The following is a 27,703-nucleotide window of genomic DNA, read 5'->3' as shown; positions in this document are numbered from 1 at the left end:
TAATAGGGCTGCAGCTATCGAATATGTTAGTGATCAAGTATTCTACTGAAAATGTTTTCGAAAAAATATATCTTTGCTTGGTTAAAGACCAATAATAAATACACATGTGTTTGCATTAAAGATTTGTATTAGATTTGTATTAGTTAAATAGTCAAAACAATCCGCCACAATTACGATTTTTCTTTATGCCTGTGAAGAGCACCATCACCACAAGAACCCAAACAGATGTCATTTAAACACATAATAAGTCATTACCAACAACATGAAAAAGAAGTGGAAAGTTTGTTCATTCGCTTCAAATTCTCATATTTTGAGGAACATTATTATTATTATTATTCATAATTTATTTATTCATTTTGTTACTATTATTATTATTATTATTATTATTATTATTATTATTATTACTATATACACCCAATATGACGTTGTCAGGACCATTTTCTGCAGTAAAACATGACCACTGACCGCGTATAGTACAGCAGTGCAGTTTCACCTTGAAATAAACTAAAGCACTGTTGGAAAAAAGCTGCCACAGGTAGAATAGCACCCCCACCTATGTGACGTGGAGGATGAGCTGCTTCACGTGACAGTTCAGAATGTCAGTCATATTTAATCATGTATGAAGGTCCTGTATCATAAATATTTTGAGACTTCACCTGTTAATACAGCAAGAAACGTTGCCCCAACACACTCATTGTTCTTCGTTGTGTACGTTTTGTGTTTCAGTGCTACGTTGTATATCACTCGTGCAATGTCCTGCTTTGATTGGTTGTAAGGAGGCATGTGAGACAACAAACATCATGGGGCCGAGTGCAGAATGTATCTTGGCAACAAAGCACTCGCTTCATCTACCCTAGGGTGTCCAAAGTGTAGTTGAAGGTCCACTTGTGGCCCAGAGTTTGTTTTTTTGTTGGCCTACGGCACATTGCCGAAATAAGATTCAACCAAAAAAAAAAAAAAGCATAAATGGGAAATATAGAGCGAAAAGGCAAAATGTAAAAAGAAGAAGCTGAAATGTTAGTACTAATAAATAATAACACAAAACTTTGTCTTTAAATATATATACATGTATATAAAGGTTTATACATACCTAATAATATCAAAGTGTTTCCCCTCATCCTTTGATTTTCAGTTGCGGCCCTCTCTGGGAAAAGTTTGGACACCCCTGTCTACCCACATAGCCTAAAACGCTGAAATGACCAAAATTGCCCTCAAGCATATCAGAGGCACACAGCATTTGGTCCACGATCAAATTAGAGAGAGTGCATGCAAACGGGGAATTCACATTGAAGTGTGAAAAATGGAGAGACCGAACTATTTCAGGTCTCTGAATTAGTTTATGATATTGTCATTGCAAATTTTTTATTCATTAACGTGTCTTTTTTTTAAGGCAAATATTCCCAAACGGCTTGCCAAGTGAATACTCTCTGGTCACCATCTTCCGGGTAAGAAGAACTACAAAAAAAGACCGCTGGTATCTTTGGCAGATATTCGACCAGGCTGGAGACACTCAGGTGGGCTCCCCACTGTGGGTTTTCATCCCCTTGTCAAAATCAGTATCGCACATACACAGTGGAACCTCTAAGGTCAAACACAATCCATTTTGGGATGCTGGTCAACACTGGTCGACAACAGTTTGGGTTATGAAACTATTTTTCCCCTAGGCAGTAATTTAAATAATCTGTTCCAGTGTCCAACTGTCACCATCACAAAACTTTCATTATTTGTACAGGCAAGGTTTTAAGTAACATTTTAATATTCTTAACTGTCATACAAGTGCATAGCAATCAGTCTCGAATTTAATGACGGAGGAGTAATGTTCAGAGTTTTGTCAAATACGCAGTTCACGTCATAAAAGTGCAAAAACAGTGAACAACTGTTGATTGGAAAACATAAAAACAAAGCACTCTAAGTGATCACATGTATGGTAGCTTGACAAAAAGCTAGGTTGCGGCCAAAGATAGCGATGCACGTTAGCACTCAGTGTATATGACACTCTCCAGACCTGCTGTTGAACTACCAACAAATGCACCAAAGTGCTGAAACCAATGCACAGAGTGAACTCTCTTCCTGCCTGTTTGGAGGCGAGAGGCGAGGAAAACAGATATACATACACATGGCAATATATTGAGGCCGGCAAAATGATCAAGATCAATTTAATTTATTTTGCCATTAATTAATAAAGTTATTATTGTCCCGGGCCTAGTGTCCACAAGACATTTTTTTTTTCTGAACGAGAAATCTTGTCACGTTTTAATCTCGCAAGCTCTTGTGACACCCCTACTAAACACAGTAAATATGAGCATTACGATAATTAAGATATTATATCAAATTGTGAACTGGACCACCTCATAGGCGTTCAACTTTAGAGTTTGCGGTGTATGGCTAGACGTAGAAATGTGTGTTTGCCGTTGACAAACTCCCTCTTTGCTCCCATAGGTGTCGGTTGTGGTTGACGGCGGCAAGAAGACGGTGGAGTTCTCTTCACGGGGCCTGCTGAACAATGTGCTCCGCTACACGTTTAAAAGCCGTGACTTACACGCCCTCTTTGATCGCCAGTGGCACAAGCTGAGCTTTTCTATACAGAGCAACATCGTCTCTGTTTACATGGACTGCAAGCTAATAGAACGGAGGCTGACCGATGAGAGAGACGCCGTTGAACCCAGTGGCCGCACACTGATCACCACCAGAATAGAGGATGGACGGCCGGTGGATGTATGTGCTGCAATTTAAATGTTCTACTATTGTCTTCTCAGCTTTTGGTGCTTAAATGATATGAAGCAACATCCCCTCTGCATGCTTTAGAGCTTTTCAAAACTTCGTTGAGGGAAAACAAGAAAGTGCTAAAACAAAAATAAAAATAACAGGAGGTCAGTTATGCCTTTCAGTCTGAGCAGACTATGGCTTAAGTTGCATTAACAGCTGACCTTTAGATTCACTTCTTATGTAAAAATGTGAGTCAGCACATCACTAAAATGGCAGTGTTCACATTTGTCTCAGAATAAACAGCAGTTCAGGGTGATTTGAATATGCAGGAATATTTTTTGACACAGTGACTAATGAATTGAAATTACACAAAATTTGCCGCGTCATGATTTACTTTTTTCCCCCAGGTTGAACTCAAACAAATTCTCATCTACTGCGACCCTTATATCGTTGAGATGGAAACATGCTGTGAGATACTGGAGCAAAAGGTAAATAGGTTTCCATGCCTCAACATCATACCAACATGTGCATTAGGGGTGCAACGGGACAGGTAAACCACGGTGTAAGCTGTACCTCTGTATTTGGGCTATGGTTTATGTCAGGTTTTGTGCTTAAGCAGAAAAAAAAATCTCCCTCTTTATCATTTATTATTATTATTATTACATTATTTTTGAAAATGAAGCATGAAAATACAATTGCAATCAACTGGCAGGTAATTCTCCAATGAATACAATTCTCAAAAAAAAAAAATAAAGACATTGGTACAGGAAAATTTAAGGATGTGGGTGCCTTTTTTATATCCATTCATTTTCTATGCAGCTTATCCTCCTTAGGGTCGCGGGGGTATGCTGGAGCCTATCCCAGCTGACTTCGGGCGAGCGCAGGGCACATATAGACAAACATCATTCATACCTATGGACAATTTAGAGTCGCCAATTAACTTAACATGCATGTTTTTGGACTGTGGGAGGAAACCGGAAACACAGAGGTGCCGAAGTGCAGATTCGAACCCAGGTCTTCCCGCTTTCCTGACAATGTGGCCAACATGCTAACCACTCAGCCACTGTGCGGCCTGCCACATTTATATGTACATTAAAGATGCTTAAACCAATCTAGTCAGTATATTGTACTATAAGCTATATACAGTAAGCTTTGTGTTATAGGTGACAAAGCAAATTAGAGTAATATATAATAATATATCTCAAAGAACAAGCTGTGGGCTGAAAATTTACTCTGGGACGCACTTTGGACACCGCTGGTTTACAATGTTTCTTTTTAAGAAGGTGCAAATGCAACGGTAAAAGTTTAAACAGGGTAATGATTATTTTATTTTTAGTAGAGACCCTTACCTGAAGTGCAGAGTTAATAGTTGCTGTGTGCAGCACCGTTCTCATACTGAACAATGGCTACTTTCATCTTATGCACTCATTTTTGTCCCTTTACGGTGGTGAAGTGTTCAAAAACAGGTCCATCGCACCTTGCTGTCGGGGCCAGGACGCAGGGGATCAGGCAGGGGGTCCTGCCAGGGGCCTGGCAGGCATGTAGCTGAGGAGATCTATACTACGTTTATACAGCCTTGCAGCTGTTGGCGCCTATACTCGCAGATATATACTCTGTCCTATACTGGATGCCTCATCTTTTTAGGCAGACTGTCCTTCACTTGAGATATGTACAGTGAGGGGAATGTATGCATTGCCTCGCTAATGTGCATGCATCCATCCATGTTCTATACAGATTGTCCTCATTAGTGTCACAGGTGAGCTAGAGTCTATCCCAGCTGACCTCAGGCGACCAGAATGTGCAGTTTGTTGTAAATGAAACAACAAAGGAGTCTGTGACATTTTTGAAAACACCAGCCCCATTTTGTACATTTTTTACATGACGCAAATGGGGGTACTATAACTTCTAACTGTAACATCATTTTAGTCAATTAGAAGCCTGGATAAAGCAATGTAGGAAAAGGCACAATGGGATTGGAGGAATGTCATCATACTACTTCATTTGCAGTGGAAAGTGTACAGTTTTGTGGTCAACACTTTTTCCCATAGGAAATCATGGCAATGAATAGAAACTTCTCCACAAGCATTTTAAAATTATATAACAGTCATATAAATTTAAAAACAAGTAAACCACTGTTCCCTCTTAAGCCTCAATGTATAAAACATGACCCTTATCAATACGTACTAATGTTGCAATGATTATGAGTGGTTCTGAATCAAGTTATCCCTGACATTTTGTTTGACATGTACAGTAGCAACCAAGACAAAGTAAGATGTCTAAATAGGTGTGTGTTTTTTTCTATTGATCCAGTGTGAAGACAAGAAGACATTTAATGGCACCTCCCCTCCCCCGGTTGCACCTCAGCTCCCACAGATGCTGTCTCAGCCGGCCATACAGCCAATTGACAGATGTCACTGTCCAGCTGAAAAGGTACAATCAATTCCAACCAACAAGGGCACCCTAATTGCGGACATGTAATGTCCATTGTAACCCAGCCAACACTGATTTACACCATCCCTTACAAACACTTAATGTCCAGTTAAAGGACATTTGTACAAAACCTATTTCCCCTTAGAAGACAAGCAGTAGTATAGCTGCCATATAGTAAACACGGGTTCACTGCGCCCAGATCATTTTAGTCTGGCACATCACGCACCATGCCATGACTTTTTAATAATTCTAAATTATTATTTCAGCAGCAAAAATGAGGCTTAGATTAAAATGCAAATTCACACCCGGAAGCTGCAAATCGACTGTAATAGGAGCAGATGGCTCAATTCCATACTAAGCCACCAAGTTGTCATTTTTATAAAATATTGCCCCCAAATAAAATCAAGTTTATTGGGGATGGTCTTAGATTAAAATGCTAGTGCATGCCTGCAAAACCCCGTGGGGAAAAATGAACAAGCTATTACAAAAAAGTCTACTTGGGCTAGCATTGGCACCAAAAAACAACAATTAACAGTTCTTAAATTTATTTCAACATGTTAAATCATTAAAATATGGAAGTTATAATATGTGACTTTGATTAGTTAAGTATATAATACATTTTCAATATGTATTTAATAATTTGTTATTCATATAAATTGTTTTTTTTTTTTTTTGCATAGGGAGATGTTGGTCCTCTAGGTCTTATGTTCCCAAAGTGGGGTGCGCCAGTTGTCATAGGGGGTACGTGAATAAAAAATAAAAACAATTAGCGTCTAACGCTCACAATTACGAGCGCACCTGAACGCCTCACAGCAGAGAGCTCACCGTCATAGCAGAAAGAAGGAAGCAGACACGGCATGAAGTTCTTCATTGCTCTGTGTGAGTTATATGAATAAGTAGGTAGTAAGTAGTAAGTTTGATGATTATGTTGTGCATTAAGGAGGTTTAATTTATATTGGAGTTCCAATCCTGCTCTGTGAAAACCAGTCAAATGTACGTGCGTGTCAGGATGAGAGTGGGGATTCCCCTGAAAGTGAGGTTTAATCGCTGCTTGTATGTATTTTTGTACTTTAGATACTGATTTGTCATGTTTGTTGAACTTTCCCTTTCAATTTGGTATCAAATTAATATGCAGACGTAAATCTTAGCGATTGCAAGTGGACAAAAGTGAAGCTTTAGTTCAACCCATTCAAACGGAAGGATGGCAACATCCGGCTGAAGTCAAACATATGTAGGACCAATACTTAGATACTTTATTCATCTCCAAGATAAATTCACATCTTATCTGTTTGTCAGTTCTCATGTAAAACCTTTATCAATATTTGACCGTGCAAAAGACACATTTTTTAACCAGAATTACTATAAAATTAATGAACCAATTAATCACGCTTAATATTTCAATTGAATGAAAATTGAAAATGGTTTATGTTTTTTTTAAGTGTGCAGGATTAGGGGGTACATGGCTTCAAGTCAAATGTCTGAAGGGGTATGCGACTGTGAAAAGTTTGGGAACCACTGCTCTCGGTCAAATTGGACTTCCAAAATATCAAAGCAATATGGTTGACCTCTGAAATGCAATGCTTAAAGTAGCAGAGTCAGTGTCTTTATCAAAGTTAGCACTCATACGACAGCTAAGAATGTTGTTGTTTTTTATTCAAAGAACCTTTTCTTTGCGTTTCAGTCAAGAAAAAAATAGAGATACAAGCTTTTCACTCCATCCATCCATCCATTTTCTATACCGCTTCTTCCTCATTAGGGTCGCGGGGGCATGCTGGAGCCTATCCCGACAGGCGACAGGCGGGGAAGCTTTTCACTCAATTTTTAAAATTGGTTATAAGGATAGATGTTTTAAAAGGCCTAAATGACGTGGTAGGTGTCATGTCGCAAGCTGATGTGCCCTTCAATTGAACTGGTGCCTGCTGCGATGAATCATTTGGACGTGATTGATATCATTATATTCAGAAAGCAAGAATACAAATGATAGTCTCTCTATAACGCAGCACAGCAGCCACTGCAGCATGTTTTACAGGACCAGGACTAAAATGACAACATTTTTAAGTCCTTTTGGTTGACATGTTTTATCTTCAAAGGGACTCAGCGCTGACTTCAACATGATTTTCGTAAACACAGGCCCTTTCTTTTTTTTTTTCTTCTATTACTTCTGTAGAGCATGTTTTCATGCTGTGAAGCGCTGGCCTCCGTTGTTAACACCTGAAATGTAATTTCAAGTCTTCAACCAATCAATACTTGGCACCATTTGTTTACTTACTGAGAGCCAACATTCATAACAAATCTTGTTATCCTCTTCAACAATAAATCAATCACATTAAAGTAAAAAACATTATTGAGGCCTCACACATCACATCTACACACTCCACTTTGATAGTCTTTCAGCTGATAACATACAGTACACTGCACAACAGTATATTGTGTGGTTGTAATTGGGGGCGTAACGGTACACTAAAATGTCTAAATCTCGGTTCGGTTCAGTTTCATGAAGTGCTCGGTTCAGTTAATTTTCGCTACAAAAAAGGAAGAAAAAAATTTAAATGCTTTTAAAAAAAATGCAAACAGAATTTAAAAAAAAAGTGACCAATTTGGGTGATATTTTGAATAAATTAGACTCTTTTTTTTAAATAGAAAAATAATAATAAAATAAACAGTTGTATTTAGACAACTGTTTAAACATTGTGGCGTAATGTAAGGGACAGTTACAGTTAAATAGCTTTCTGTTGCGCGTGAAGTCTAACCATCTGTCATAAGTGAAATAGCGGACACGTCATAGCTCGTTGATGGCATCACTTTTAGCTTTTTCATAAAGTGCTGGTATAGCTTTGTGGCTAAAGTGAGGACGTGATGGTATTTCGGAGCGAGGTTCAAGAACTTTAATCATATACAGTGGTATTTGTATTATTTGTATTTGTACTTTATTTATCCCACAGCGGGGAAATTCACTTGTTACAGCAGCAAGCAAGATACGCAAGTAAAGAGTACAGTGTAAAGAATGCATATTGACTACAGTATGGTGGTTCAGGTGGTGCAGGTGTTGTAGAGCCTGACAGCGGTCGGTATGAAGGACCTGCGGAACCTCTCCTTCTTACACCGTGGGTGTAACAGTCTGCTGCTGAAGGAGCTGCTAAGGGCTAAGGTAGAAAAAATGATTAGACCACCCTCGTTTCTTCATTTTATTGATCCATTTTAATGCCTGGTACAACAAAAGGCACATTTGTTTGGACAAATATAATGATGATAGCAAGCATAACTCATAAGATTTTAAGAGCTGATATCTAGCAACTTCCATGGTTTTCTTGATCATAACCAAAATCACTTACATGAATAGCTATAGCATTTTATTGTTACAATTTAACTCTTATGAGCTATTTTTGTTGTCATTGTTATATTTCTCCAAAAAAGGTAACTTTAGTTTGCTTGGCCCGGTCATATGCTGAAGTTATGCGTGTTTGCACGAAGCTGGTTTTCTTTCTTGTCGATGTAACATTCGCTGCCGGATGATGCCGCTTTAAGTGCGCTAACATGTTAGATGTGTTTCCTGCAGCATACCAGATATCCGTGGAACAATGTTGACACACAACTTTTGATTTATCCGCTTACCTTTATCCATCCGTAATTTTAACAAGGAAGCCAAAATGTTCCGAAACAGGAGACCGTAGTGAGATTGGAGGGTCTTCCAGCTCAGGCTTCTCGCTTGCATTTGCCATGATGCCATTTATCACGCCTGCGAGCTACTAGCGTTCTTCCCCCTCAGCCAGTGGTGCTCGACACCAAGAGGCGTCCGTGCAGAAACTCGCCCAGGACTTTAGTTCTGCATGAAGTGCTTCGATCACTCTAGTAATAAATCTAATGAGAAAAATAGCATAAAATACAACCGAAACAGTACGCAAGTGGACCGAACCGAACATGCAGAACCGAAAAGGGTTCAATACATTTATGTGAACCGTTACACCCCTAGTTGTAATGTATGGCTCATCTCATTGGTCCTTTCTACTCTCAATTAGCATTTGTTTGAATTCTATGTTCAAATTGTGTCAATATGTCAGAAGTACATGTTTAGTTTTAGATGAGATTTGCAGCAATAAGATTATCTTGGTTCACTGAAAGTCAAGGTCCTCTTCAATGATGAGTTAACCAACAAGGCCACGCTTCATTATAGCAGCATTTTTATTTGAATGTCATTATGTTTGCTTTATTTGAGTTTTAGCTAAACCACACTAATCCTAATCTTTAGTACACTAAACAATCCAGTGAGAGGTGAAGATCATAGCCTGATGAAGCCAGCAGGACCTCATCATTGGTAAAAAGCAGAGACCCAACCCTGCACCCACCAAACCAGATCCCCTCAACTGCGCCTAGAAATTCTGTCCATAAAAGTAATGAATAGAATTAGTGACAAAGGGCAGAGCTGGTGGAGTCCAACCCTAATTGGAGACCAGTCCGACTTACTGCTAGCAACGTGGACCAAACTCTGACTCTGACTGGGAGCGAACCGCCCGAATTAGGTGGTCCAATAGCTCATACCCCCGGAATACTCCCTTCAGGATTCCTCGGCATACACGGCCGAATGCCTTCTCCAAGTCCACAAACACGTAAACTGATTGGGCAAACTCCCACGCACCCTCAAGGACCTGAGAGTATGGAGTCGGTCCACAGTTCCACGACCTGTCTGATTGTGTTACTGGATAAAGAAGCTGAAGTCCCTGTAAATACCAGATTTTGGAGGTTTACACGATACATTTTACTTCCATTTAAAGTGTTCGCTTTTTTCACAACATATCATTTTTCCTCTGTTAAAGATTACTTCATTCATATTGATTCCGAAATTCCCTAGAGGGATCCAGTGACTTTTAAACTCTGCTGCACCCTTTTTAGAAGTGTACATCCATAATACATGAAAGGGGCTAACAATGTCATAAAGCATCTACTGTTAATGGGTTGAGCTTGTGAGCCTTTCAATTACCATTACAGGAATCTCCTTCTGTGTTAAAAATGGAAAAAAAAATGGCCAGAGTATAGTTATTAGCAATTTACCGTGACTTTGTAAAGATTAATCAAAGACATCGGGGCAATTTAGAGCATTTAAAACACGTGTAATGAGAAGTGCAGCCCAGTCTTTGTGACCTACACAGTGGGCTTCTTAGGAAAGTGTGTTGGGGATTACTATGACTGTGTTACTTTAACAGTGAGTACTATTCTGCATTACAGTGAGAGTTTGATGGAGGATTCTAATGCACTGCAAAAGGATTAAACCGCAATGATTAATCCAAAATCCCCCAGGAAATTAAACAGATAAGTAGTGGGTTATAAGAATGGAGCTTACTTGAATGGAAATCCATTTTCTATGGCCTCGCACATAAACCCCAGTATTACTAGATTTGAAGCTCCTGCATGTGCAGGCCGAGAGAATAAAAACTAGAGGCATGATGGTGAAATTAAAACTTCTTCCACAGTGCACATTACCTTTGTGTACAGCTTGTGTTTTCAAGAATAGTACTAGTGCTAACAGTACTGTAAAAGTCAAATTGCCATATTCCTCAAATGTCGCCCTCTGCTCTAATAGACACTGGACCCTAAATAATCAGTGCATTGTCCACTTTGATACATAAGTCCCGATCACTAGCAAGGTGCATGTTGTAATGATCTTTACTGTGACCGATGCCGATGTGAGTTGTGACCATCTGCAGAGCAGACATGGCATCTGTAATGCTGACTTGTATCTGCTGAGCCAGTGCAGGAGAAACAAAGTTGAAGATGATCAAAAGAGCTCTCAAAGAAGAATGAATCAACAAGAAAAAACATCCAGTAACTTTTCCCTGTGGTGTTTTTTCTTTTTGCAGGGCGACCCAGGAGAGGCTGGAATTCATGGACTCCCAGGTCAAAAGGTAGCTACTGAATACTTTATTCTAGGGATGTCCTGATCCGATCTTCAGATTCGGGATCAGCTGCCAATCCGCTGTATGTTGAATATCGGATTGTATTGGCTTCCGCCACGAGATCGTGCTGCTTTGTTGCCGTATAGCAGCATTCCTAACTCCGGGACACACTCCAACATGTTAGGTGCGGTAATGCACCTCAAAGCTGGTTGCAACTCGACTCCCGCCACCCGCAAGAAGAAGAAAACACAACGGCACCATGCAGACATGTCCGCGGTGTACCGTGGTGAAGTTAGTTCCCGTTAGATGTAGGATATTTGGTTCCTTAGCTACAGCGGTAGCAGTCCTCACTGTGCCCAGACTGCTGTGTCATGGTGCCGGGAGCTCGCACGGGAAATGCCGCTGTACAGTGGCGGAGCTACGTGGCGGCCAATGGTGCCCGTGGCCGCCCTTGGTCACTCTCCGACCACCTGACTGACCATCTAGACATTTCAGGTATCAACTTATTGCCACCCCTATGTGAGTAATGGTCTCACCTTGGCCACCCAAATGAAAAATGTCTAGCTCTGCCAATGCCGCTGTAACCGCTGGTTGTTTATACAAGGGACCGTCAATAACTTACTTTTGCATTGAAGACAGTTTGTTAAAAAAAAGTCATGTATTCTAAACCAGTGGTCATTTGGTACCGGGCCGCACAGAAAGAAAAAATAATTTCCATTACTTCATTTTTTTTTGTTTTATTTTGAAAAGTGGTCGGATTCTCTCTGTTACATCCGTCTCACTTGACGCATGTCCATTGTGCGTGTGCTAACTTGTGCTAACAGGTAGACTACTACTGTATTTTTACCATTTTTCTTTCACCTCATATTTGGTGTCAAATGCTGATAATATGTGGGAATGCATAAAGGTAAGTTTTGATGACTTATTGAGTGCTAATGTGCACATTTGTTGCATTATTTTAATGCTTTGAAGAGCTATTTTCATAACCATATTCAATTCCACAAATCGGGATCAGATCGGCAAGATCCGATCTATAAAAAAATCAGATCAGATCAGAAGCCAAAAAATGTGAATCGGGACATCCCTACTTCATTCTCTTATTGTGCTGATACATCAGATAGAATAGAATAGAATTGGAAATAAGGAAAGCAAAACTGCAAGCTTGTAATCAATAGTAAACTCAAAGACATTAGGATGCTACAATAGCAGCAGTTTCATCATAGAGCTATTTGCGCATTGAAAGCGCACTGGAGGCTTTTCTTGATGGAAAGGATGTCTTCACATTTTTCTGATTTAATCAGAAGACACGGGTGGTGGCAAGAGCTTGTTAATCTGTTTTCCAAACAATTTCTATCAACTCTTTCTTCCCATGTATGTCACGTTTAGAAGTGAATCTTTAGTTTTTGACTTTCTGTATCTAGGTGGTCCTTGATTTAGGTGCGACTTCCGTTCCTAGATTGTGATGTAAATCGAGGTTTGGTGTTAGATCTGATACCTAAATTAACTCCTTAGTCACTCACACTGTACACAGAATGTATGAAATTCAGTAATAAAACATTAAATAAAGAATTAAATGAAGTAATAAAAATGGAAGTCAAAGCACGAGCAACCTTTCCATCTGAATAATAAGACCACTACACTGCTTAATTTGGGAGTGTCAATGAACGTGACGCAAGACTAGCAACCGGTTGACAGGTCTGTTAAACAACACAAGAGCCTGGGCTGCCGGAGAAAGGGTTGTCGAATATTACCGTGACGGAAGAATGGATATAAATAGTAGCAATGCGTACATTATAGCGATCTTATTCATCATATATTATCTATTGTTTAAAACTAAGACAGGAACAACATCAAAATAAAAGCCCTCAATGATTACAGAGCCACCATCCACCAGTACAAGCCTGGAGTTTGTTTTGCAGAGAGAAGATTATACATAGCTGTTTGCTAGCATGGATTAATTTGAGGTTGTGCACAAATCCGACAAACAAATATTCACATTAGCACTCAATAACGTCATCAGATCTTACCTTTATGCATTCCCAGATAGTATCAGCATTTGGGACCAAATGTAAGGTGAAAGAAAAAAGGGAAACATACAGTATAGTAGTCTGTCATGTACCATAGATGGTGTGTTCAAGGACCGTCGAACAAAGTGAGAGAGGTCTCCGCTCTCAACAAGCAACATATACAAAACTGTGGGATTTCTTACTGTGTATTGTTTTTTGATAATATAACGGCACATATTTCCAAAATTGATATCAATTTACAGAAAATTTGATGTTGTTATTTACAAATATATTTTTGTTAGTGTTTTTCTTTTTTTTTTTTTTTTTAACATTACACCTGAAAGTTTAGGCGGTTGGGGACCCCTGCCTTACAGCATCCTTGGAGATATGATGTGCTCTTTTGCATGTCACTTTTATAGAATTGGCTTTTATAATGTAAGATTAATGTCTACATGAACAAACATTAATTGAATTGAATCGAATCTTATCGTTTCCACACTGTATCAAATCGTTCTGGTTTTAAAATATATAATTTTTGAATCACATCATAACCTTTGTATCTAGATTTGAATCACAAAGAGATTAACATCAACATCCCTAATATTTACTCAGTAAAGTATTGAATCGGTTGTACTTTTTGGGCTGCACAATCTCTTGTTGCTGCACCAGCAACCTCCATGAGTGTAGTTGGTCAGGCTGTCCGTGTAGCAAGGGGAGTGGGAACACCAGTTTGAGTGGTGCATTTTCTGCATTCTGTGACCAGATACGCGACACGTCTTGTGTGGACTTTCACTTTGTTTCTTATTATCGGGAGAATGAACAATAGCTTGTAAAATGTGTAGCCAATTGACGACAGCTTGTCACATGCTAAGCCTATCTATGCCAGCGTGCGTGATCGCTCACGTTTCAATGTCATTCCACTTTCTGGCATCTTTGTTTACATGCCTGGCTGGCGGCATCCAGCAAGCTCGGAGCTACAAGTGGCTATTACGTTCATGGGATACATCAATCATCGATCGTCATCACAACTTACTTTTTTTAAAGTGCCACTTCACTTCACTTGCTCTCTTGTTGTCATTACAATACTTATGGCTTGTCTTCAAAACCTAGCTGTGTGTCGAAGTTGTGCAAGAGAAACATGTAGTGTGTACAGTTTGAGACAGCGACGCTATCACAGCATAGCTGGGATGCTAGCAGTAGCTCACCAGCTGATGTTGAGTAGTTCAGCAAAGAATATTTGGTTCACCGTTTAGTATTTTATAAGTGTTCTATTCAAACATGACACCTGGATTTAATGGCAAATGAGCACAGGAGATGTGCTTTGTAAATAAAGTGCCATTTAAATGTTGGCAGTGCTCTCAGCAACTTTGCCATTAAATTAACAGTTTTGCAATTTCATGTTCTGCTAGTTGTTGAAAAAAGTAAAATAAATAAGTTATTAAATAAATAAGTCATAAAGAAAGTGCTATTTGTCATAAAAAACAAATTACAGACACAACAGCGGCATGACAAAGCGGCAGCAGTCCGCCATCCCATGCAGCCCACCACCACAGCTTCGTAAAAAATCCTAGTTGAACCCCTGCTGACCATACTCAACTTTTCCAGGCTTCATTTAGACACATTGTAAAAGTTTGCTGCAGCTGCTTATATCATAACAGTAAATGATATATTTGTCCTTGGATGTAACAGTGAGGATTTTTATAAGTGCATCATTTGCCATGAGGTCATAAAACTCTATAGGTTACTTTCATATCACTGCAAGAAAGTTTCACATCTCGCACAGGATTCTGTGTATGCACAGTATACTGTTAGTAGACTTAGTGATCATAAAGATATTTATATGAATGGAAATAAACGCTCACAACTCAGAAATGAAAGTTGAGTAGCAGACAATATTGTTGGGCTTTTCTTTTTTGCGTCATATCGTTGTGGTGAAATTAAATTGGGTAGTATTGCTTTGTTTCTCCCACTTCACACAGTTTATGTGCTTGGGACACAGTTTTGCTGTGATCTTTCAATTAGTAGTCACAATGCAGCGAATATAATCCCAACAACACACATCCCACATATGTGCTTTGTGCTATTTCACCAAAAAAAACTGTTTAGCAAGCGAGCGTGCTTTAGTTTAGCTTTTAGTGGTTATCTGCAATCATGCAAAAAGTGTCAATTCAATTGAAACGCACAATTTGAACTTTCACTCTTGTCACATTAGGGAGAAGTCGGATCAGAAGGGCAGAAAGGGATCGATGGGGAAAAGGTAAGTACCACTAACTCCAGCAGGCTTATATATTCCATGCATAGCATATCATCCAGATACAGTTTCATCAGTGAATCAATTCTTATAGGCTTTTCATTTTGTGTGGAATGCCCTGGGGGGAAGAGGGGTACAGCAGAATTTCCTGTGTCTGTTTTCTTGCGCCTGACATATTTGAAGTAGAACTGAGTGTGCTCCAGCCATTGGTGTCCTTCTGCAGTGAGATTAATTGATATGCGTGCCGCAATGGGCTTAGCATACTAATGGGCTAAATGTATGTCCTCTCTTCTGTATGTCACTTCAGGTTAAACTTTATTGCACGCTAGGAAATTGGACTGCAGTGATTTGACTAATGTACTACTATGCAGTACTCACTGTAAGCCATATGGCTGTATGCAGTAAGAAACACTTGTGTATAGGTGTATTTAAGATAAGATGTGAATTAATTATGTTGTTTTACAGAAGATCAGATGAGAGCAAGTTAGTGAAGTATCCATTAGAATGTTTTATTGCAAAGCATTTGTTTGCCCACAGTGGTGTAATGTAGATGGAGGCTGTGCAGATGGTCACTTTATAGTGTGTTTGTTGGCACACTTGTAGTCATCAAAACAGCTCCCTATTGAGAGGACGAACAGTTGCCACAGAAATCGTTCTGAATGCAGACGCTGGAGTACATTGGATTCGAAAGTTGAAGTTATGGCAAGTGACTCCAGAAGCTGTCATAGTAACAATAAATTGCAGGCGTTTTAGCTATGATAGAAATACCATACATCCAGGCATGGCAAGCTTTGTGTGTGTGTTGACATTGCATCGCTGTTGACCATCAAGCGTCAGACGGAGCAGATGAAGGCAGACAAATTGTGTTTGCGCAGTAATGCATGTAAAATGCAAGTTGGGGGACAAACGGCAAAGCACAAAAGCTTAATTGGCAGGTTACATCCTCCCACCACTAGCACCACCATTGCTCACTTTGTTCAAGGGTCTGTAACCACTGGCAACTCTAAAGGCATTTGCATATGAATGTTATTAACAAGTTTACTAGACCACCTAACTGGAAATAAACCCATCCGCTGCATCAATGGTGCAACTCGGTGGCAGTCATTGTCTCTCCAAATTAAATGAAAATGCGTGACCGCGTGTGATATTTTACATTTTTAGCACATAAAAATTGTATTCTCTTCTCGCTTCTGGTGGTTGTTCATCAAAAGACAAGATTATGTACATAAGCATCGCTTTGGGGTTCTCTGGTGGGCTCCCACTGAGCTGCAGCTGACAGGACGTGAGCGGCACTCAAACTGGAAATAGCAGGAGATGACAAGTTGAAAGATTTGTCGTTGGGAGGAATCAAGTTCTGTTTCCTGGTTCAACGCTGAGACATTTACACATCATTTTCATCTGAAAACAAATCAGAAAGCGTCGCTTTTGACAATTATGTGCATGTTGTCCATGTAAAAGATGGTGATCTGAAAATGTTAAAACATAAAATGCACGTGCATTTATTATACCACTACTGCAAACCAGCCAAGTTTTACCAGCGGTATTTAATTTTAAAAAAGGGATACTGTTTTGGACAAAACCTGTATGCCAACTACTGGCCTTCAGCATTTCAGCATTTCCGCGCAGTTTTTCTCGATTTGTCTGAACAGGGATTGCTTTTGTGTAACTTTTCAGTAATGGAATAAAAAGATAGCTTTAACCATAGAAACACTTCTTTTCTCTTCCAGTAGGCTTCAGCCGCATACTGTATATGCAAATATGCATATGTTAAAAAATATGCATATTTAAGCTCTTTTTACGTATAAAATGCCTAAATTAAGCATTTTCAAGCATAAAAATGGCTACAAACGTCAACTAAAAATATAAGGCATGCAAAAACGCATTTGAAGATGCTGCGATATGTATTCTATGTGTATGTACACTGGTCACTAGATGTCAGTAATGTTACCGTAATGTTCGGTGAGACACACAAGCACCACACTTGATTGGTGACTATGGAGGTGTTATTTCATGTCGAGAGGGCGCCAATACTGTTAAAGAGGTTGTAAACAGGTTTTCTATGCTCTAACTATTAAAATCTTCCATTTGTAAATAAGGAATCCTACTTTGCGGAAATTCACTTTTCACGGTCAGGTCTGGAACCTGGATTCCTTTATATGTGTATATTAGACAGTGGTGAGTGACAGCCAACGAGCTGGCTGAACAAAAATGTACAAGATTTTTTATGCAGTTTAATTTGTAATTGTGAAAATTGTAGATCTTTTTTTTTAAACTACTGTTGGTATGCTAACCCAGTGTTGTCCAAAGTGTGGCCTGGGGACCATTTGTGGCCGGCAGCTTGCTTTTTACACATTGTAGAAATGAAATTACACCCCAAAACCCAGCAAACATGCAAAAAATAGAGTAAAAAGGAAAAATGTAAAGAGAAGAAACTGAAATGATGATACCGATAACTAACAGTAAAAGCGTTATCTTGAAATATATATGATGTTGTTTTATTTAGCCTTTTTACAAAATTGTGCCCCCGCCCCCGCATCATTTGATTTTGGTGCAAAAAGTTTGGAAACCCCTTTGCTAGTCGGTGGTGGTGTTCTTACAATTTTTGGCTTCAAATACAATTTGGAGCGAGTTGCATACAGTCCCTTTAACTTCCTTCAATTGACTTTAGACATTCAATAGCATCAGAAAGTGTGTCCAGAACATTGACTGGGACCATAAACACACACTCAAAGGCTACAACTTTAGGTACATTCTATCATTACAAAGATAATAATGATAATTTTTCAACACTGCCTTGCCAAGAAAAGTTTACACACGCTAATATTCTGTTGGACCTCCTTTAGCTTTGAATAAGGATGCATTCGCTGTGGCATCGTTTCCACAAGCCTCTGCAATGTCACAACATTTATTTCTGTCCAGAGTTGCGTTCATTTTGTATTGATAAAGAGAGATTTTTCCCCATGCTCGATGCAAGACAATAATTTGACCCTTCTGAAATAGATTAACATCTTCATGACCCCAGGATATGTCTTTCAGCATTTTTGTATAACAAATGAGAAGCTCACTCACTGCATCAGTTAGGGCTAGATGACTTGCTGCCAGCTGAAACATAATCTGCCCATGCAGTAATTATTCAGAGGAAGGCCCTTACCTGTTTACTTAGTTAATTCTAAGTAAAGACCTGTTTTGGCCAGGCAGTGTATGTGTTTATGTAGTAAATGCGTTACCTTATTTTGCTGCAGAAGAAGGGAGAAATACGACCTAAGCATGATGCTGTGTAGTTCTCAGGGTTACTCAAAAATGAACATTATTATCTTTGTATGGCAACATTTTTGATACATCTCTCATTATATCATGTAACTGTTCTTAATGAACTATCCACTAAATGTACCGTGGAACCTCTGTTTTCATTATTAATCCTTTCCAAAGGGTTCATCTAAAACTCAATCGTATGGAAACTCAAACAATTTTTCCCATAGGAAACAATGTAAATCCAATTAAATCATTCTAGATACCCAGAAATGTTAACGCAAGACACTTTTAATATAGAGCAGTTCTAGTTTTACACGCAGAAAACAATTTGAAATGCATATACAGTAAAGGCATATAAATGACGAATATAAGGGCTAAATGAACATTGAACGTCACTTTTATTTTGATTGAAGTCTCTTGTTGACAAAGACAGCGATGAGAGAGCCACATGGGTGACTACTTTTTACTTTGCTGAGACGTATTTCATGAATTCAATAGTGTTTCTCACCTTCTTTATCAAAGTGATAGCGCTTGTAACTTTCTTTGGCTCCATTGTGGGTTATTTTGCATCCATACTCAATAAAAAGCGGCGAATTGTGGTGTAACTGTTAGTTAGCAAAGAACTACGTCAAGAACTACATAATCATAGTTATAGACGGTTAACAGAGCTGATGGACAATGACTTCCGGTTTCAGTTTCCAGTTGAGAGCATGCTAACAAAGGCACTTTACGAACACAGCTGAAGTGAAGCAGTGTGGTGATAACACGACAACACTGTGTCTCCAATGTGTGGAATTATTTGTTTGGGTACTCGAGTGTGTGGAATGATATGCGAATGCGCTAGTTTGTGTAACATTTGTGTAACATTCTCATTTGAATTAGCCAAATATGTGTATGTATGCGCCTTACAGAATGCCGTGGTATTGGGTAAACTAAGTATTGTGAGATTTGGTGCTGAGTGTGTGATCCAAGATGGCTGAATAAACAAACAGTGCTTGGAGCGGTCCATCCACATATTTATTAATTCCACAAGATTAATCGTGCCAAAACATAACTGAGAAAGTGTACGAGAATCGAGGCAAAAAATGTATTTGAAAACTGAATCATACGAAAACGGGGGTGTTGAAGAACCGAGGTTTAACTGTACATTGGTATGGCTGTCTTCTTAATGTCACTACATTTCTGGTCACCTGATTCAAATAAGTCATGTACTTTTGTGAGGAATAGCTCAGTGTTCGACTGAGCACAATGATTGCCTTACGATTGATGTGATCTCGTCAGCCTTTCATTTCCAATTGTTCATTTAGATGAATATGAAGGCAGTCCACAAGAGGAAAGGACATTTCATAACCTTGCCTCTCATATCATCAGCAAGTATTAAAACCAGTTTCCCCAGTGCCTTCATAAGTCAAAACTTGACTCTCATTAGCTGCAATGAGGTTGTCTCCTTTCAACCACTTAATCACTTACACTAATCAGTTCAAGGAGGCATTTCTTTGTGGCCCTGTAATGTTTTATGTATCTCTTTAGGGACCTTGACACCGCTGTGAGATGAAACTTTAAAAAGAAAGATACCTTGTTTGGTTGTTTTTAAATGTTAAAATGATGTTTGTGCCAAAGTCAGCATAGGATGGCATTATCTGCTATCTCTCTCGCTTCAATTTTCTTCTTCTTATTGGAACGTGATTGTTTTGTTTCACAACTAATATGATCCAAATATGATTACTGTATCATAAAAAAGGAAGTACTGTGGCATACATTGTGGTCATCGGTAACACCATAGTTTTTTGGAGTAAAAAATGTAAAGCAAGCAAAAATAGGTATAGTCTTACAAACATGTAAATACACAAGAATTCAAAAGAATAACCCTAAATATGTTCTTGGCATAACTTAGACCAAATAATTTGCGGCCACGATCATCCACTATCTACCTGATCTGTCCCTTTTACTGCGATGAGCTCATATTCCATTTTTAAAGCTAACGTGTTATTTAAGGCTGAACTAGACACCTGAGAAGACAGAATCCTATGCATGACCATGTGATCCTGTATCATTTTCACAGATACGTGTCCTATGGGACAGAGGGAGCGCACGGCCTGTAATCCCTAAACCACTCACATTTTGTGCTTACATGATGTCGGGCGGAATGACAGCTTTTTTTGACCGTGATATTCTTCCACAATTGCCTGTTATGTGTAGATCCCCTTGGTAGACTATTGCCATTCATGTGCAGTAATGGACATGCTAATAAGAAATAGTCCCCAGCACTCACTGTGATTGGTTTCACAGCAGGAGTGTGTGTGTGATGGCGTATCGCTGAGCAAATGGAAAGTCACAAAAGGCATTTCCCGCTGCAACCTCTTTGGCATTTGTGTGTCGGCACTCAAGTTATCTGTGCTGCTCTGAGATCCTATTCCACACCCGCTTCAAAGCGTCTGTCCTTCTGCGTGAACAATATTTCTCCACGGGAATGCTGGGAAAACTTAAAACACCTTCCACCTTAATTTATCCTCTTTCCCCGACAGATTAAACCTGGTTTGTTGATGATTAAAATGTATGCAGTTGCAGAAAATTTGGATTATCCCCCAGCTAGCCAGAAAGGGGCACTGGCCCCAAGCTGGTGCAGTTAGTAAAAGGTAAGAGTAAACATAATTAGACTGCATTGGTGCACTCCTGCTTGTGTGGCTGGCTTTAGTTGTCCCACGCTGGGGAGTTGCCAGATTGTCTTGTGGCCTCACCGCTACAGGAGTAACGAGACACAGTGGTGTGTGTAATTAGCAGCCGAGTGTACACACAGCTCCCCACAGTGTTCTGACCTTGTGCTGCAGCACAGTCGCGCAAACGGCACCCCTCACTACCTCCTTCTCGCCTTCATCCCACCATGTACAGGCAGCAAAAGTCCACCGCGTGCAACAAAAGATAACAATGCAGCACGTTCAGACCCTCGCATGTCATTGTGCACCTGAAATGCTTTAGTGGTCTCACAATGGAAATAAGAGAAGCCGCCCAGCAAGGCTCTGCAAAAATAGAATACAATAGAACTTTATTGTCACTGTTACAGGAACAATTAAAATTAGTTTGGCATCTATTCATAATTAGCAGCATTGAAGATAAAAATAAGTGATCAAAAAGACACAAGTCCATATTTTTGAATATACATATTATACAGTATTATACAATCCCTCGCCACCTTTGCGGTTTCACTCATTCACGATTTTTCTAAATAGATGAATTAATAAAGGTTGACTACGTCCTATTATGAGTCATATTTTAAATTGTACATATTCTTGGCTTAAATTAAGCATTTTCAAGCATAAAAATGGCTAAATGATTGAAAATACAAATATACGGCATTCAGAAGACGCATTCAAAAAGCGTGAAATGTAGTATTCTACCCTGGCCACTAGGTGTCAGTGATTTTACATGAATGAGACAATAGCCACCGCAGGAAGTACGCTATCTAGAAAAATAAAAAACAATGAGCTCTCACAATGCTAATGTGTGCGTACATGTTATGTCTTATTTATGTCTAATATGTCTTATTTTATGTTATTATGCCTACTATATTGGGTAATAGAAGTGTCAAGATGACTAAAGGGGTATTATTTCATGTCTATGCTCTAATTCCGAAAATATTCCATTTAAATAAGGAATCCTACTCTGCGGAAATGCCCTTATCACGGACGGAAACGAGGTATTTCTGTACTATAAATCGCAGTCCACGCTGTTTTTAAAAAAGGGTCAAAAAGACACAAATGGCCATGTCAAAAAAAAAGTCAGCTCTTCAAGATTCATACATTGTTTCAAACAACGGTTCGAACAGCGCTCACTCGCTCGATCAGTTTTTCTAAAATGTATTAATTAATTGGTTGAGGATCGCCTATTATGAGCAAAAAAATATTGAAAGAAAAGTTGTATGTGGTATTCAGGTCACTAGGCGTCAGTAATGTTACATTGATTGATTACCTTAGATTACATTATGAGTGAAAAAAGGTTCTCCCATTCTTTGTGGACGTGGTAGGTTTTTGTCTTCTTACTTTGTCCTTCTTCCGATCTCTGTTCGAAACACTTTCTTAAGTTTAGAATAAATAAACTGGAGCCAAACTAGCTGGGTAGCTTGCTATAAGCTGTGAGCGGCGGCCATCTCTTATGTCCCTGCAGTGATCCCGTAGCCTGCGCATTAGTGTTGCGCAATGTGGTGTAAACAAAGTAAGAACAAAAAAAGAACACTCTTAGAATAGGATTGTGATGTAAAGGTTCCTAGTTAAGTCTGGTTCAGGGGGAATGGTTTAATGGAGACACATAACAAATAGTGAGCTGGGCCAATGGGTTTAATGATGATCGCACTTGCTCCTGAAGTTTACAAGTTCAAGTATACAGCTCTAGCCATCCTCTCTTTCAAGGAAAACTGCACTTTTTTTTTTTTTTTTACAAATTTTGCCCATCAACCACAATCTTATAGATATAAAAAGAGACAGCTCAGTACTGCACGTAATGGGATCCATCCACCTATGGTGCCTACAAAGGCTGCTATTAAAACACCCCCAAAAACCTCCAACAAGGCTTTATGGTTTTATATACATGCTGTGACCATGTAGTAACAGGTACATTCAGCTTGGTTATATGCACATCACATTTTATGTAAATGGAGCATTGTTGGCGCTTTTTGGAGTATTTTTCAGAAGGTTTCATAGGCAGAATAAGTGTGTTCCATACGTGCAGTACTGAGCTGTCTGTCTTTATCTGTTTTAATATCCTTAGAGTGCACAGAAAAGAGAAAGACGTGTTTCTCACATAAGGATTACGGATGATGGGCAAAATTCCCCAAAAAGTGCAGTTTTCCTTTAAAGTTAAGTTTGTAACGGACTACCATGAAACAACATTCCCTTTCCTCCTCCTTTCACTGATCTCTATGCTCACCAGAAAGAGTCTTCAATAAAGGTAAAAGGGACGTTAAATGTTCATTTGTCCATTTGGGCATTTATTCAAACAGTTATTCTTCAGGCACGCTCACATTAGGCAAGCCATACAAAACCCAGAATATTGTTCATTGATTTGATTAGCCCTGTCTACACCAACATTCCCAGGAAGTGTTATTTCGAGGATCTTATTTATCCCGGATAAAGAAATGTGTGGTTAACTAAAGTGCAAGTAAGTAATGGTTTAATTTTATTTGAACATGCATAGAAATTACAATGGAATACATCACATATTAAATTCACATGTCCAAAAGGAGTCGGAAGAAGCAAATCTTATTTAATCCTACCCCCCCACCCATCCGTTTCACATCAATTGCAATACATTTAATACACAGTAAAATACACAATAAAATAAAAAAAAACAATGCAAACTGGATGTTGATGGACATAATTCTGATATCTTTCAGCCCTTTTGTTCGTTACGCATACTAATATTCAACTCACGTTCAATGTTCCGTAAGCGGGGCTGAATGAAGACGCTATTCATGCTTGAGCAGACATTTCCGAGATGTATTTGGATGTTACTCATGCTGTTGTGTCTATTGTCAATGGCCAAAAATGTTAATTTGCCCCGCTTAAAAAAGTTATACAATTTTGTGAATAAAGTCAAAATGTGATGAATAACTAATTTTGTAGCATTTGCAATAAAGCTAATTTTGTAGGATTTTGTTTTGAACAAATATATATGATATTGCATTTACCATTTTTAACAACTTATACGTTATCAATGTCGCCCTCTTTTGCCCTCATATTTCCAAAACAGGCAGGAGAACTATAAACCACAAAACCAGCAAAGTTGCAGTACTTCTGTCTCGTCTTACAAAGTGATGATGAACTGTACGTAGTCATGCTTGGACATGGGTGAGTGCAGTTCACTGTTGGCACAAAGTGTCTAATGTGAGCATGCCTTTATTTGGACAGACTCGGCTGAACACATAAACAAAACAAAACAAAACAAAACAAAAAACAAAACAAAACAACAAGTGATTTATTTTTCCATTCTATTTTTAGCATTACAATCAGTGTGAGAAAGGGTAGAGTGCGTTAAAATGTCAAAAATGTAATAAAAACACTAATTTCTGTAACAGTCTATATTATTTCATGCATGATATTTGCTACTGCCCTCAACTGATCAGTTTTATTTCACATTTTTTCGTCAGCTGGTTTCCCTAATGAGATAATGATGATCAAATTGGTGAAACAATGGCAAGTTAATTAACGCTATGGTGTTTCTTGAATAAATACCACCAATCACACGAAAACATGTTTTTTTTGAGAAGCTATTGTTTTGTCTTGGATTCCGCACACCATCAATGCTAAAGAAAAACCCCACACTGCCAGCCACTGGTAGACAAAACACATCAACATTGTTAAATGTTTGCAAATTGATTGAATGTAAGCCCAAAAAACTGTGTTTTAAATTGCTCCGGTTCGACTCAATTTAATAACTAAAGACAAACACAGATGTCATACAGCGACGCATGAGTTTATCTCAAATTGCATTGTCTGTGCACATTGTCATTCAGCATATTGTAGATTGATTTTATCTACAAATGTACTGTCACATGCCGTAGCTGTCATCATCTGAATTCTACGGTCCGGTTTATTTGATCGAACTGGCCTTTTACGACAGGCGCAAAAATTTTTAGTAAATGACAAAGTGAATAGGTTCTGATGAACTTGCAAGACCTACAGGAACATATTGAAACGCTCTGCTCTCGCCCCCACACAAGCAGTCAGTGATTAGCTGGGAGAAAAATGGACTGAAAGACAAATCGTACTCTCATTGGACGCTTCATTAGGGTCACCTGGCAATACAGTTGGATCAATAACTGGAGCTATATCCCAAATCATAATATATTGCTGAGATGTTTTTAATATTTGGTTACATCATTTTGCTACCTGAGAGGGTCATGATATTAGAAGCACCTCTTAGTAGGATGCAGTGCAGAGCTACACCAAAAACAAGTGATAACTAATGAATGTGTGGCTTCATCCACTTTTACATAGACACTGTAATGCTACACACATTACTCCAATACATAGGTAAGTGAATTTCCGTGAAGTAGGATTCAATATTAATAAGTGGAATATTTTCATAGTTAGACCAAAGAAAACCTGTTTGTGACTTTCTAAATACGTTTTTTGTTTTTTCTTTACCATTTAGAGACATGTAGACATGAAATAACACCCTTATAGTCACATTTACACTCCTTTTATTTTTTGTTTACACCACATTGCTAATGCGCAGGCTACGGGATCACTGCTGGGACATAAGAGACGGCCACGGCTGCATAGCATGCTAGCGAGCTAACTAGTTAGCCTCCCGTTTATTTATTCTTAACTTAAGAACAGGTTTCAAACGGAGTGGAGAAGAAAGAAAATAAGAAGGCAAAAATGTATCACTTTTTTTCCACTCCTTCATGTCGGACACGCCATGGTTGACTACATACAGCGTTCAGGTTATGTGAACATGTCTCATCAATGTTTTGTGTCATTACTGACGCCTAGTGACCAGAATACTAGATATAACTTGTTTCAATATTTTTGTACTAATAATGAGCCATACCCAAACATGAAACAGTGATCGTTTATTAATTAATTTTTGAAAAACTGTGAGCGATATTCAAAAACCGCAATGTAGCAAGGGACGACTGTAGTTGTTAATAATTCACAATTTCATTCAATATGGCAATAAAGACAATTACACATAATTCCTCAGTAGCGCTGAACATAACCTCAGTAGTATGTCAGTCAAAATAGTTATGTACATTTGACACACAGTTCATGTATTACATCCAGTTGGCATTTGCTATCAAACATTACAGGTATACAAGAAATGAAAATTATTGTGCACAAGACAATGCAGTCGAAGTCAAGGCGACATATTAAAAAGGTTTCAGCAATGGCATATTTTCCACTTAACCATGAAATAATAGTTTCACAAACAAAAGTGTAGAAAACACACATTTCTATAGTGGACTTCACAAACAATTGAGACGTCGGTTCACCACTCAGCCTTTGCCGTAGAGGTGCAACAGCGAATCAGGAGGGGAGCTTAATGTCAGCTGACTGATGTCATCTCGCATCTGCAAAGCGCCGTTTATGACGTGGGTAACGCATGCGATTGACCCACACTACCTTCTCAATATGATGGGTACCCCGGTGTATAGTAATCTCTCACCACTTTGCATTTCGAATTTCCAAATTGTTCAAAAATATATTAATTAATAAATACTTACCTGTTACATGTTGTGCTGTCATTTCTTTGTGTGTGTGTTAGCACCACGATTGTAGGTCGTGTTCTGTGTAGGGCCCCCCCCCCCATTCCTTTATGTGACGAGCTTGCTGTTAGTTCAGTGGAGATTTACGAACATGGGTTCAGCTCAAACCACATGGGCCACGTTTACACTTCCATGTCTAGTCGCGGTCCACAAGTTTGAGACCCCTGCTCCACAGCAACATTAGCCACAATGCTAATGCAAACAGAATGTGTGTCCTAGCTGGTCCCCCTCCCCTTTTTAACTTTTAAATGAATTCACACTATTGCTTTATGCGCGTGTGTTGTATGGCACTCTTCTTCATGGCTTGAGTGAATATGTAAAAATCTAACTTAATGGTTATAATTTGCCTTCAGCGTGCAGACACGAATGAATGATTGGGAATGACTGTGAGCCCCAAGGTGCTTTTCTCCAATCAACATAATGACTGTAAAAGAATCCCAATAACAAGACAACGGGTTCATATATACCAGACCTTCTCCCCGCAATAATGAGAGCTGAGCTGCTTGTGACTGAGAGAGCAGCAAATTCCGATTAATCAAATTCCCTCCCTTAATTGACTGAACCTAGAGTTGTTTACGTGCTCGTTATCAAATTGAGCCTTGAACCCAGACGCTCCTTCATTTTTGGCACATCGACGCTAATAACTCTGCAAAGAAATTAGCTGCAGGATTCCCCCCATGTGTGTGTCAGGTTGCCACAGTAAAGTGCTTAGCCTGTCAATTTGAATTTGCGTTTCATGTTTTACTGCCAGAACACAGTTGATTCATATTGATTGCATGTAGGCACGAGGCGAGCGATACTGTCATATTTTAAAAACATCATGCCAAAGGGGTAATTAGTTTCTGCCCTGTTTTGTATCATGACTTCTGTTGTCTGAATGCTGGAGTCTCAGAGGCTTGTAGGGAAA

The 27,703-nt window shown here is 39.0% G+C and overlaps 1 protein-coding gene across 5 annotated transcripts in view; it reads left to right on the top strand.

Annotated features, from left to right (window-relative positions):
* The window catches only part of LOC129194231 (collagen alpha-1(XIX) chain), a 147,898-nt gene that overhangs the window by 13,418 nt on the left and 106,777 nt on the right, over positions 1 to 27,703 (top strand). For all 5 annotated transcript variants that reach the window (XM_054799309.1, XM_054799308.1, XM_054799310.1 and 2 more), the window contains exons 5-10: positions 1,391 to 1,514; positions 2,440 to 2,715; positions 3,114 to 3,194; positions 5,017 to 5,136; positions 10,989 to 11,033; positions 15,243 to 15,287. In XM_054799309.1, the coding sequence (XP_054655284.1) occupies positions 1,391 to 1,514; positions 2,440 to 2,715; positions 3,114 to 3,194; positions 5,017 to 5,136; positions 10,989 to 11,033; positions 15,243 to 15,287 (691 nt within the window). The remainder of the gene's footprint in view (positions 1 to 1,390; positions 1,515 to 2,439; positions 2,716 to 3,113; positions 3,195 to 5,016; positions 5,137 to 10,988; positions 11,034 to 15,242; positions 15,288 to 27,703) is intronic.

The sequence above is a fragment of the Dunckerocampus dactyliophorus genome, chromosome 14 (genome assembly GCF_027744805.1).
Source record: "Dunckerocampus dactyliophorus isolate RoL2022-P2 chromosome 14, RoL_Ddac_1.1, whole genome shotgun sequence".
Taxonomy (NCBI): Eukaryota; Metazoa; Chordata; class Actinopteri; order Syngnathiformes; family Syngnathidae; genus Dunckerocampus; species Dunckerocampus dactyliophorus.
This window is presented reverse-complemented; position numbering and strand designations above follow the sequence as displayed.